General features: G+C 35.0%; 1 protein-coding gene across 5 annotated transcripts in view; it reads right to left on the bottom strand.

Annotated features, from left to right (window-relative positions):
- Positions 1-509: 509 nt before the first annotated feature.
- KIF21A (kinesin family member 21A) overlaps positions 510-13,650 on the bottom strand; it is a 185,551-nt gene continuing 172,410 nt past the window's right edge. For all 5 annotated transcript variants that reach the window (XM_069094223.1, XM_069094221.1, XM_069094222.1 and 2 more), the window contains 4 exons: positions 13,454-13,571; positions 8,914-9,084; positions 4,502-4,701; positions 510-1,718 (listed from right to left, as the gene is read on the bottom strand). In XM_069094223.1, coding sequence (XP_068950324.1) covers positions 1,625-1,718; positions 4,502-4,701; positions 8,914-9,084; positions 13,454-13,571 — 583 coding nt within the window. In that variant the 3' untranslated portion in view covers positions 510-1,624. The remainder of the gene's footprint in view (positions 1,719-4,501; positions 4,702-8,913; positions 9,085-13,453; positions 13,572-13,650) is intronic.

Genomic DNA, 13,650 nt, shown 5'->3' on the forward strand with positions numbered 1-13,650 from the left:
TACTCAACAGTTCCTAAGTTTACCCCATTCTGAATAGCTTCTGATTCCCATAATCCTTAAGTCCCTTCTTCCAGGTGAGGAAAAATAGACTTTGTCCCCTTGATGATAAAGCCCCACCAAATGAATGAAAAAGCATTTATTAAGTATTTACTATATTCCAGGCACTGAACTAAGTGCCTCGGGACACAAATACAAATATAAAGATAGAACCTACTTCACAGAACTTACATCAGGGAAGCCAAAATATAGTAGTGGCAATTAGTGGTGAAAGTGGCAAGGGATGGGTGTTCAAAGCTAGAAGTAGAAAGGGGAAGATAGGTAAGAAAGAGGAAAATGGGGTCATATATATGGAACAAATATGGCTGGAAAGTAGCATCTTGATAGGTTTGGATCAGACCAGTTAGGGAGAACTCAGAGTATGGGTGCCAGGGATGGAGCTGGGGAGCAGTCTAGAGGCAGGAACACGGCATGAAGATATCCACTGGAAAGCCTTAAATAAAGACAAGAAATTCATATGGGTAGGTTTATTTAAGCTCTGCCCAAGCTTTCACTTATAAGAATATTTTCAGCAAAACACATACCACAAAACAAGGAAACAGCATTTTAAAATGTTGACTTACATAAAATTTTAAATTGCCAGCATTTACAAATGAAGACTAAGGCTCTGGATAAATTATACATCCTTTTTCATTTCCATTCTATAACATTTAAAAATTCATACAAGCACAATGAAAGTAATCTTTCTTTACATTTCACTTATTTACAAAGCTTTTCCCACTGCAGATATGTTTCTTATTGTTACTGCCAAGGTTAAAAAATGTAGTATATTTAAAATGTAATTAGCAGAAAATATAAAAATTAGATAAAAAGGAAGAACATTTTGTTGTAAAATAAAATTGAAATTAAGAGGTGATAATAGAAACACTTCATAGGAAAATAGATTAATATATTCTGTTAGATTCTAACAGTTAGATTCTAACAGTCAGAACATAAAAATGTTTCTCATCACAGAAGATATGAACAGCACTAAGAACAAAATGTAGCAATCTAATAGCATTTCAGTCCTGAGCGCAGAGGATAATAGAGCCACATAACTTTGATCAATAAGGGGAAAGGCTAACATCAACAGAAATTATTTAGTACTCTTAGTTAATACATTAAGATAGAATGCATTTCAAGAAACATCGTAGATATCAGGGACTATAATTTCATTACCATTTCCAATCTATTATAATATGAAAATTATGTGAATAGTACACTTATAACAGTTAACTGTTTTGCACTGTATTCCAGTTTCAAATCCTTTATCATGACTGTTAGGAAAGCAAATAAAGATAAAAGAATTTAAGGTTCTTTTTTATATAGAGGTATAAATATTAGGCCACAAATAAAGTTAGACTCAAGTATTTTATCCATAATAGGGTATATATTTCTGTGTGTGTGTTTGTGTGTTTTAGATTAAGCATGGGGTATGTGGATACAATTTATATTTAGCAATTTAGGTAATATGTGTTTCCAGTTTATTTCATTCAGCAAAGCTTGCCTAGTATGAGACAAAGTATAAAAGAGTACACACATTATCTTTTATCACAGTTTTCCATTTAATGACTATCTAAATTTGTGTTTAGTTAATGGCAATATCTTCACTGGGATCTCCTGAGTCAGAGATCTGACCATCTTGCAAACTGCGTGCCTTCCAGATCCTCACAGTATGATCACTGAGAAATAAAATATAAAAAATTAATAAATAGATGCACAAAATAAAGTCAGATAAAAATAACTATTAGATTCTTGTGAATTTTTGTCAGCTATTGGTCTAAATCATCACTGTTCTACAACAATTTCTGAAAGCTGTATTCCTTCAATACTTCAGAGATATATGATTTTATCTGCATGACTATTATCTCCACAAAGCCTGCAATGCAAATCCTCCCAACATAGTAACTAACCATTATGAGTTATGATTTATCTGTCATCTGACGACTAGCCTGCTTAAATGTGTATATTTAAATTTATATACATGTATATGTAAATATATATTTAATGACAGAAATAAACAACATTAGATAACAGACATGTAGTTTATCACTAGTTATATATTTGAAGTCTTCCATATTTGGTAGGATTTAATATAACTTGCATTCCACTGACATGGCCTTGAAAACCTGAAGGTTATCTCCACAGCTGTATTCTACTAACTGAACTGTTCCAAAAGAAGACCAAAATGAAGTTATAACCAGTTGCTGGGGGACATCAGAAATTTTGAAATCAAATCAGGATCTTATAAAAAGTCTTACGACAATATCATTATTGTGTTTAAAAATATTTATAACTGTCAGTAGACAGGAATTGTGCTAGGAATTGAGATAAAAAGGCCAAAATGAAACAATTCTTGCCCTCTGAGTGGGGGAAGTGGTAGATAGAGAGGGTAACTTATCCCAAAATCAGTATATTAAAAATCAAGCAAAGATGAGTTTGTACTTGCATTAAATAGCACAACTACACAGGCAAACCAGAAGCTCACTGAGAAATGGCACTAAACATTAACATAAAACCTACCAAGTGACCTAGGAAAAGTTTGAAACAGAAAATTTGGTTGTATTCTTGAAGGAGAGATGCAATGACTATGAGTACCTAAGACAATTTATTAAATAGACATAATCATGATTGTGGGGTATTACTCTTCTATCACTCTCCAATATGCCCCTTTGTCTAATCTTATTAAAACATTAAAAATTAACTGATAGTCTTGTCGGGAGGCTATAAGCAAATGCTAGCAGAACTACTAATAATGCTTCATAGAATTCTAGGAAGTGATTATCTAAGCTATTTTTATCTAGATCTGATCTATCTATACAGAAAGCCCAATGTAGTCAAATAATTTGCCAGTGGTCACACAGGTAAAGGAAATATGTATTTCACTCTTCATATTCCATTGTGAAGTTTAGTGCTTTCATTATTACAGTATACTGCTCAGTCTCATTTATAGCTTCTGTAGTATATTAACAAAAGAGAAGATGGGTGCTTACTGGAACTGGTAGCCATGTCCAAACCATGATCTGAAATAAGAGTATCTGTTTGTCAGGCTGAGATTCTAATCATGGTAACTACAGCAATATGAAACCCCATCTTTCCAGAGCTAACAATTTTTAAGTTTATTTTCACTTTTCTGCCTATCATTTTCTATCTTCCATCATGAGATTTTAATATCAAATAGTTGCCAAATCCAAAAAATAGGTTAAGCTCAGTTCTGCACAAGTTCTTAATAATCTTAGAAACCAAAGCCAAAATCAGAATTTCAGATGGAGAGAGTTGGCAGCAAAATGCGAACCAGATTTGGTTACTTTTAGTACATTGAAGTGAACCAACAAAAATGATGGGGAAAAGGGAGAGGAACACTAAGGTTCTGAAGAAAGTAACAAAAATCAGCACTGTCAACCAAAATGAGTAGTACAAAGGAAGAAGCCGGTCTGTCACGATATAACAGGAATGCCAGGAGGAAGTCAGTTTATAGGAAAAGAATAATTAGAACAAATTCTCATATGCAGGAGTTATCCAACAGAAAGGGAAAGGATATAAGTTACAGCTAAAGTTATTTCTGAATTGAGCACATCGGAAAAATCATTAAAGCATGGTTACAACTAGGAAAGACTCCTATATAGGTAAATATATTAGTGAATTAGCCCCTGAATTCTCTTGGGCAGTCTCTTACATAGTACGTAAATGTTGAACAGAGAACTATCCTCAGAATCAAGAAGCCTTGGATTCATATACTACCTCTAACCCATACAGGCTCTGTCACTTTACCCTGTCCACATCACAGAACTTAAGAGTTCCAAGATCAAAAATTATACATTAGTCGCTACGTTGGTGGAGGGAGTCTCATTATCAGAAGTTCTGTACACCAATGAAAGCACATGTCTGGAATCAATAATAATACACTAATAACAATTCAATTACATAATTGAGTAAAACACTCATTTCCAAATCAGTTACTAAAAATCTTTCCTTATTTTATACTATAAGGTAATAAGGAAGACCTATTACTATTCTTGTTTCAAATGTAAGGTAGCAGGCAAGGAAGGATTACAGTGACTTATCCATGTACATGTGACTAGTGGCAGGGCCATGATCTTCTGTAAAAAAAAGACTTTAAAAATGAGTAATCTCTGAATCATTTTTAATTACCAAGAAATAAAATTAGTGATTGAAAAACTATTAATGAAAAGTACAAATGTTTAATAGAAAAATGGTATACATTATTTTAATTTAATGTTAGAAAGAAAATGTATCCCCCCCAAGCATAAATGAGCTATCATAAAGAAATCTTAAAACAGAGATCAGAGTGATGATATAAGTTACAGGAAAAATTAATTTCTAGGTTTGAGGAAGATATACATACATATATATATATATATACACACGCATATATATAATAAAATGTCTGTGAAGATTAGACATAAATAATATAAAAAGAAAACCATATAGGAAACAGACTTACTCAGCTGCAGTAAAAATCTGGGTAGTATTGACACAAATGGCATTTATGGGACTATCATGACCCTTCATCTCTCCAACTGGTACAAACGTATCCACATTCCAGAGTTTCAAAATGCCCCCTCTGCAGCCACTGAGCAGAATGGGATGTCCTGGAATCATACCCAAGGCACACACCCAATCCTTGTGTGCATTTGGAACTTGCTGGGGGGAAGGAAAAGAGAGACCAGAATATAAATGGAAGACTTCCCCACCCTTCTCTTTTCATATAAAAATAGGTGTAAATAACTAAAATGGAGTAGCCCAAACTTGTCTAAACTTTTTGTAGAAATAATTCATGGTTTAAAGAATAAACAGAAAAAAATCTTATGTAATTTGTTTTCCAAAGATGACAATGAACTTTGTTCATAGATATAGGATTATAGCGATCATGGAATAATGAGATCACATATTCAAAGACTTCAGAGGCCACCTGGTTCAATTCCCTTATTTTATTGGTGAAGAAACTGAGGCCCAGAGACCTTAAGTGGCTTAACAGAGGTCAAAGAGGTAGTGTTAAAGGTAGGTTCTGAACTCAAGTCCTCTGGCACCAGAGACCTGGCTCCTACTTGTCTTTAAAGTTGTAAGAACCAATACCGTGTCTGTGTATGTGTGTGTCTACAAATATGTGTATATAAACACATACACATGTCCTCATTCAGAGTCAGTAAATATTGCTTTTTATTAGCTAGTATCTTTTATTCTATTAGAAACTCCCTTTTACTCTACCGAAACATATTATGGTATTATCTACTATAAAAGACTATATTCCCCTTTGAATGATTTGATAATAATCTAATACCACACCTTTTTCTGTGGTGCTGAGAACAGTAATAAGAAAAAAAATTCTTAATTATTTTGATGAAATAATTCTTTTGAAACCCAACCACTAGTAATAATTAAATAATTAAATGAAATTATTTAATATGTGATCATAGATTTTAGAACTGGAAGTGTTGTCACTGGTACTTACAGAAATGCAGACTCTCAGAGTCAGAAGAGATCTCAGAGATCACATGTGAGCAAGAATGCCCTCTATCACACCAGTGACAAGTGGTCATCTAGTCTATACACAAAGACTTCCATCTGAGAGTTCATTAACTCCCAAAGTAGCCTATTCAACTTTTAGACAGTTATAAGGGTTCAGAGATATTACATACATAGAGCCTAAATTTGTCTCTTTTCAACTTTTATCCATTGCCCCTAGTTCTACCCCTTGAACCAAGCAAAACAATTAAACAAAAACAATCTTCCATAAGACATGCCCTCAAATATCTGAAGACACATATATTCCCAGTTAAGTCCTCACTTTTCCAAGCTAAAATGCCCCACTTCAATCAATCAGTGCATTAACAGGCCTTTATTAATCATCTATCTGTCAGGTGGCAACATTTCAAAGGATGTTCATATGGCATTGTTACCAGTCCTCTCACAATCTTGAACATCCCTTTAGACACACCCCAGCTTGGCAATGTCTTCTTTAAAATGCAGCATCCAAAACTGAACACAATACAGAAGTGTCTCATTTAGAAAAAGGACAGTAGGACCATGACTTCTCTTATTCTGAATAAGGGAACTTTATTAGGGTGGCATTGCATAGTGAAGAGAGGCCTGACTGTAGAATACGAAAGACCTGGGTTCAAGTTATGCTTCGGAAACATCCCAGCAATGTGACTCAGTAGTCATTACATATCATTTAAGATCAAGTTCCTTCCAAGCAACCCCTTAAGACTCTTGAATTAGAGTTGCCATCTATATTGATGGGAGCTTGGTTCTTCATTGAAAGATACTGTTAATATAAAAGATGTAGACAAAAAATAAATTTTAAAAGATCATGTTATATTATCTACCTTCTGTTGTATAAATGATGCTTTTTAAGCACGGTATTTTCTATTTCTATACACTGATATTCATTTTATTCATTCTGAACCCACTCACAAAGACATCTTTGGATTATCATTCTGTAGTCTAATGTGTTGCTTTTCTTCCTAGTTCTATGTCATTTTCAAATCATCTAGTCCTAAACCTCTTCATTTTACACACGCATGGGATGGTTTTCAGAGAAGTGCAATGTCTTACCAAAAGTCAAATAGAATTCTTTTTTCTACCACAGCTACAACTAACCTATTTCCTCAGGTTTCTGGAAATGCATTCATTCAATCTTCTTCTTCTTTTTTTTTTGTTAAAGCAGGGTTAAGTAACTTGCCCAAGGTTACATGGCCAGTTTTTTTTTGTGTGGGTGTTAAGTATCTGAGGCTGGAACCAATCCTGGGTCCTCCCGACTCCGGCACTGGCATTCTTACTCACTGTGCCACCTAGCTGCCCCCCCCCCAAATTCATTATTTATTCTTTTTGCATTTTTTTTGGAGGGCAATTGGGGTTAAGTGACTTGCCCAAAGTCACACAGCTAGTAAGTGCATTCATTCAATCTTGATGTGCTAGAACATCACAGATTGATTTGCCTAGACAAACAAGAACCAGTATGGTATAGTGGAAATAGTGCTAGACTTGTATATAATCTTTGGCAACTCTAAAAAATATCCATCTGGGTATCAATTTCCTCAACTGCAAAATGAGGGGGTTGGAAGAGATGATTTTGTAGATGACACAAAAATGAAAGGGAAAGCTACCCTATTGGATAACAGAATCATGATCCAAAAATATCTTGTGGGACAAAAATTATGGGTTGAATGCTAAAAGGCAAGATTTATGGAGATAAATGCAAGGTCCTCTACTTGGGTTAAAAAAATATCCACAGTGTACTATACAGCAAGTTGTGTGAAAAAGATCTAGGGGATTTAATGGACAAAAATAATAATGAAATAACAATTACATAGTGCTGACTATGTGCCAGGTAATATGCTAAAGTTCTTTACAATTATTATCTTTTGATTCTCACAACAAACCAGAGAGGTAGGTGTTATTACTATTCCCATTTTACAGATGAAAAAATGGAAGCAAACAGAGTGACTTGCCCAGGGTTACACAGCTAAGTGTCTGAGGCCAGATGTGAACTTAGGACTTGCTAACTCTAAGTCCAGGGCTTCATCCACTTAGCTGTTTTAATATGAACGAATATTAGATATGATAACTGGTGATCTATTTGGCTCAGAACTTTTTGAGTTAGATGGAAAAATATGAAGCTTTTTGACTCATATGATTTTAAGTTTATATGTGAATTAAAATTTATATATCACTTTTAATTCTATTTATATAGTACCTTATAGTTACTAAGTATTTTGCATATATTATCTCAATTGATCCTCATGAAAAAAAAAAGGCAGTGCAATTATTAACCCTATTTTGTAGATGAAGAGGGCTGAGGATCAGATTTAGTTCTGCCAGAATCAAATCTAGGTCTTCTAGCTGCAAGTCCAGTGCTCTTTCTGCTACATTAGGAGTTCTTAACCTTTGTGTTATAGATACCTTTGGCAGTCAGATGAGACCTATAGACCTCTTCTTAGAAAAATAGTTTTAAATGCAGAAAATAAAATATATAGGATTACCAAGGAGACCAATGATACTGAAACACAGTTATGAAAATATTAAAAAAAAAAAACTTCACAGACCCCAGGTTAAGAATCCCTGTGCTATGCCACGGTGCTGAGCTGGACGAAGGTCAGCCCCCTACTAGTATTGGTTAGATACCAGAACTAAAGGAGACACTCATTAGTTCTTCAACATTAACCAAAGGAGATTTACTTAACTACAGAACAAGAAAGATATTAAACATGGATATGCACTAAAGACACACCAACTTGATTTAGTTGAGAGAAACTGCTTTGCCCAAGTTGCCAACTGTTTTCTACCAGCCAAGATAATGCCTGAAACTCCTACTGCAATTTTATACTCAGCTAAGCAGGAAACTATGCCAATAGTCTGAGCCTTTAGTCCCATGAGCCAGTATATCTCAAAGATGTTTCCAATATCTTTAAAGGAAAAACCAGCCTAATGGTGACAAATGTTAGGTCCTAACTGTTGTGATATTTTTCCATAATAGCTTGCTATTCTTAGGTTATTATTGTATGTGATGCATGTGTTATATACATATATTGTACATGTAGTTCACTATACCAAATCTTTCTAATTTTGTAAATTCACTTAATATCTTATAAATGTAAGATGCAGCCATTATTCTATACTTAGAATGTTAAATTCTTATTTATGTGAAGGACACAGAGCTTTGTAGCACTGCTACAAATTTCACATTTTCTTTTAACTGAATATTTTACCTAATTGGAATAAAAACCTCATTATAATAAGCCCTGATTGAGAGCATACTTAAAGATATTTATGTAGAAATTGTGCACAGAAGTTGTAGGGAACAGGCAATAGTTTTTAGTGTAGCTGTCATAGCATTCAAAGATCTTATATTACCTGAAGAAGGTCTTTTTGAGACAAATCCCATTTCTTTATTCCATTGTCTCTGGATCCACTGAAAAGATTGTCTCCTTGTATAGTAAGGGCTTCAATGCCATCATAATGAGGGGGCTCAAAATTGTGAGTAGGACTTACAGTTCCAAGAGCCCCTTCAGTTACATCAAACATCTAAAACAACAGAAAGAAAAGGGTTAAGCATGTGTAACGTTAAATAACAATTGTTTTTTTTTGAACTAGAAGATGATTTCATTGATATGGGGAACTACCAGTGAGGGAACATTTGTCAGCAATGTATCTGCTATGCTATTTAATCTTAGCAAATTTCTTGGAAGCAGTGAGAGGCTAAATGACTTGCCCAGAATCATACAGGGAATTTCTGTCAGTGGTGTTACTTAAATCCAGCTCTTCCTGACTTGAAGGCTCTCTTTATACTATATTTCTACCCTAAAATAAAGATATTACCTTAAAATGGTCAGTACAAAGGAACTTAATGTGAGAGATTAGTAGGAATAAACTTGAGCTCTAGTTTTTAGGCAATCTTTTAGGGAAAAAAGTTTTAAATTATGAATTTAAACATTTCAAAAATGCAACAAAAAAGGAATTATATATGTAACTGAATATTGTTTACAGTTTGCCTTTTTTCTATTATGTACAATTTTTTTTTTGTAATTCAAATTTAACATTGTGGTTTCGATCTGCCCTGGATGTCTGTGTTCCTTTCTGAACTTTTTTTTTGTTTACTGATGTTCTTTTCTTCCTTTTGTATTTAGTCTTCTTCCAACTCCCTCTCCAAACAAAAATAACAGTCTCTCTGTAGAACAAATGAGAACATTGTTTTCTGCTGTCTGTGTCTGAAAATGTACTTTCCCTTCTACACCTCTAGTTCATCACCATTTTGCCTCTTGATTTCTCATGTATTGGTGAAAATCATGATTCATCATCTGTTTTCTGGAGTCCTGATTAGTCACTGCATTGATCATCCTTGAGCAAGTCAGTTATATTTCTATGCAATATTGTAGTTACCACACAAATTATTCTGCTCATTGGCATCAGTCCATACAAATACTCTCATGTTTCTCTGAATTTTTCTCTTTTGTCATTTCTTACAGCACAACAGTATTCCAAAAATCAAATATTTTGTATTTTTGTTTAGCTATTGCCCAACTGATGAACACTCATTTCGTTCTACTTCTTTCCTAAAACTAAAAGTGTTGTTATAAATATTTTTGTACATAAACATCTTTGTTGATCTCTTCGGAGCACAAGCTTAGTAGTGGTATCAAGATGTCAAAGAGAATACATTTTAGTGATTTTTTTGTCACTAAATTGTTTTTTAGAACACAGCTACGTGAGTGTGCCAGTCCTCCTGAAACATTTCCAACAACTGTCATTTTCCATTTTTTTGTCATTTCAAACAATCTGATGGGGTGATGTAAAACTGAAGGGTTATTTTAATTTACTTTTCTTTACTATTATTCATTTGGAACCTTTTTCCCCAGTGGTTGTTAATTGCTGTCAGGAAGACTTCCTAATAATAGATCTGTTCAAATGTAGAACTGAGGGTTTCCCTCCTTTCAAGGTCTTTAAGAAAAGAAATGATAATCAGTTATGTTATAATGGGTGTTCCTTTTACTTACAATTAGATTGCCACTGAGGCCTGTTCCAGCTCTCAAATTCTCCATACATCATGGATATTAAGACTTGTATGGGTTTTACAAGGGCTATTACCTGTTTCTCCAATAATTCTGACTGCATAGATTTGGTTTGCACAAGCTTTCCAATATTATGTAATCAAAACTGTCCACTTTACCTGCAGCCTTTTCCATTCACAGAAGTCCTCCTCTATCCAGAGCTATGAAATGTAGCTCTTTCCTTGTTTAAAACTACCTTCTACATCTGGGTCTTGTGTGACCATTTAACCCCATTTGCCTCAGGTCTATCTGCAAAATGAGCTGGAGAAGGAAAGGCAGACCACTCCAATATATCTTTGCTAAGAAAACCCTCAGTGGGGTCACCACGAGTTGGACACTACTGAACAACAGCTCATACACATTTAGAGGTTCATATTGAACACAGATAAAATCAGGAATGCTACTCTAATGCTAATTTCTGTTTTCTAGTAGACCCAGAAATTTTTTGTCAAATAATGAGACGAGAATTGGGGCTGGTAGGTCATCAGACTTATTGAATACTATGCTATTTGTTATGTTAATTTACTTTTGGGTCGTGTGATTCTAATTTATTTCACATATTTTGACATTACTGGGTGTTCTCAGTGTAGGATTTCTTTAAGGGGGACTAGGTGGTAAATCTTTTGTATTTTCACTTTGCTCTCTAGTTCTAATATACCGGACAATTTTCTTTTATGAATTTAAAAAATACATGGTTTTCTGGGAGTTTGAGGTTTTCTATGATCTTTTCTTGACTCATTTTTCAAGTCAGTTGACAATGACTGTGATCTTTGAGTTGGTTCGAATATTTTGTTTCCATCCACAGAGACATTGAAGTCTGATTATTCCATTCTATTTTTTTTTCCTCAGGGATTCCATTACTTGGGTCAAATTTTCTGCCTTCTGTCCTAAGTTATATATTCTCCATCCACTTTCTTGCTTTCAGAGACCTTATTCCAATTTCATTTATTTCTTTCAGCCACTCTTGGAGTCTTCCTTCTTTGTAGTTCCTACTTTTTCCCTGTGTCCAGTATTCTCTTCTTCTTGCTCACACATCCAGACTCATTTCCTAATCTGGACCTTTGTGCCAGGGCCAGTTTATGCTCCTCTTGCCCTTAGGTTCACTTTGGCCTTGACTCTGAATTCTTGGGTTTCTGCTGCTGTTTTCCTATTCTTGATTTATTTGCATACAGACACTGACAGGCTTCAGGGTCAGTAGTCAGGGCTCTGATTCAAGTTCCTGGCCCCTCTTTTGCATCCCTGGTCAGAATGCTGCTTCAGGGTCCTGATCTGAAGTCATACTGACTAGCCACCCCTCTGGCAGTGCCTCTGGCTGCTGTCTTGAAGCCCTAAGTTTTATGAGGGAATTTATACTGTTTCCTTTTTTTGGACTTTTTGACCATTACAATATTCAACTAGTGTCCACTTTAGATCTTTGCAGGAATATATATGGGAGAGCTAGGTTCATTTAAGACTTTTAGTATCATTACCTTAACTAGATTTCACCACTTTTCATATATCATAGGCCTTACTATCCAAAGAATTCTAAAGAAAACTATCTATAATTTATCATGTTTGAGTAAACAAATGTGGACATATTCAGCAACAGGAATTTTATATATTGGAAATGACTTAACTGTAACCAAAGACCAGTTTAAAACCTAGATTATTTTTTAGGAGGATCAGCAACATTTCCAGTATCATAGGAATAAGAATCTGGAGCTTCACTATAAAATGTCTTAAAGAACCTTTGGAAAATGGGAAATGGGAAAGAGAGGCATCCATCCTTTTGCACATAGGGGACATTTAATAAATATTTGTTGAAATGAATTAAAAAGAAAGGATCCTCTGTCAGCATGTAAACTTCCTCTCATGCCATGAAATTTTTAAGTTGGTACTACAGTATTAATCAGTCAAAGATTAATATAGGATTGAAAACCAGAAAGATCAGAGAACCATAGTAGGGACTTTAGTTGTCATCTAGGCCAATTTCTTCATTTTATAGATGAGGAAACCAAGGCCCAGGGACATTGTGACTTATTCAAGGTCACATAATAAACAGCAAAGATAGAATTTGAAATTCAGTCTTCTGTCTCAAAGGCCAGTGCTGTTTTCACAAATAGGAACCCTGGACCCTGAACTGGGAAGTGCAGTGCTGAAGTGAACTGCATATTTTATTATCTATTACTTAATTTTAAAAGGCATAATCAATTAATTGGGAAAAGGATGATTGTGAGGCAAGAACTCTGCAAACCTTTAAAGATTCCATAAATTCAAGTTATTATCATCTAAAATCCTGGTGGACTTTGCCAAGTTTTGGTGATCTGAAGAGTTCCCATTGACTTCCCATTGACTTATCAACACTAAAAAGTGATGCCATTGGGGAAGCTTGGTGGTGCAGTGAATAGAGCACCGAGCTTAGAGTCAGGAGGATCTGAGTTCAAATCCAGCCTCGACACTTAACACAAAACTAGCCCTGTGACCTTGGGCAAGTCACTTAACCCCAATTGCCCTGCCCTCCCCCCTCTGCAAAAAAAAATAAAGAACAATAATTTTGGTGGCCAGGTGGCTCAGCGAGTAAAAGCACCGGCCCCAGTGTTGGGATGACCCAGGGATTGAATCCGGGCTCAAACACTTAACACCACACCCAGAAATAACTGGCTGTGTAACCTTGAGCAAGTTACTTAACCCCAATTGCTTTAAAAAAAAAGTTATGTCATAGAATTGCAAAGAAAGCAATGTTATCTGGGCCTTTCATAGTCATCACATTTGGGTAATATTCTGGGCATGGGAAGAAAGATGTGAACTTTTAAAATGTCACAACAAAAAAAATAGGAAAGGACAAAGATCATACTATATGTACACACCTTAATGTAGTGATCTTTGGAACCAGTGATGATCAAATCCTGCCCGTTAGAAATCTGATCTACAGTAAGGCACATAACAGGGCCCAGATGACCAGTTAGCTTTCCTGTGGACTGAAACCTGAGAGAGAAAGAAAGAAAGAGAAATAAGGTGAGAGAGAGAGAGAGAGAGAGAGAGAGAGAGAGAGAGAGAGAGAGAG

The sequence above is a fragment of the Petaurus breviceps genome, unplaced genomic scaffold, assembly GCF_028583685.1.
Source record: "Petaurus breviceps papuanus isolate PSGF00001 unplaced genomic scaffold, PetGlider_PUasm1.0 216, whole genome shotgun sequence".
NCBI classification, from domain to species: domain Eukaryota; kingdom Metazoa; phylum Chordata; class Mammalia; order Diprotodontia; family Petauridae; genus Petaurus; species Petaurus breviceps.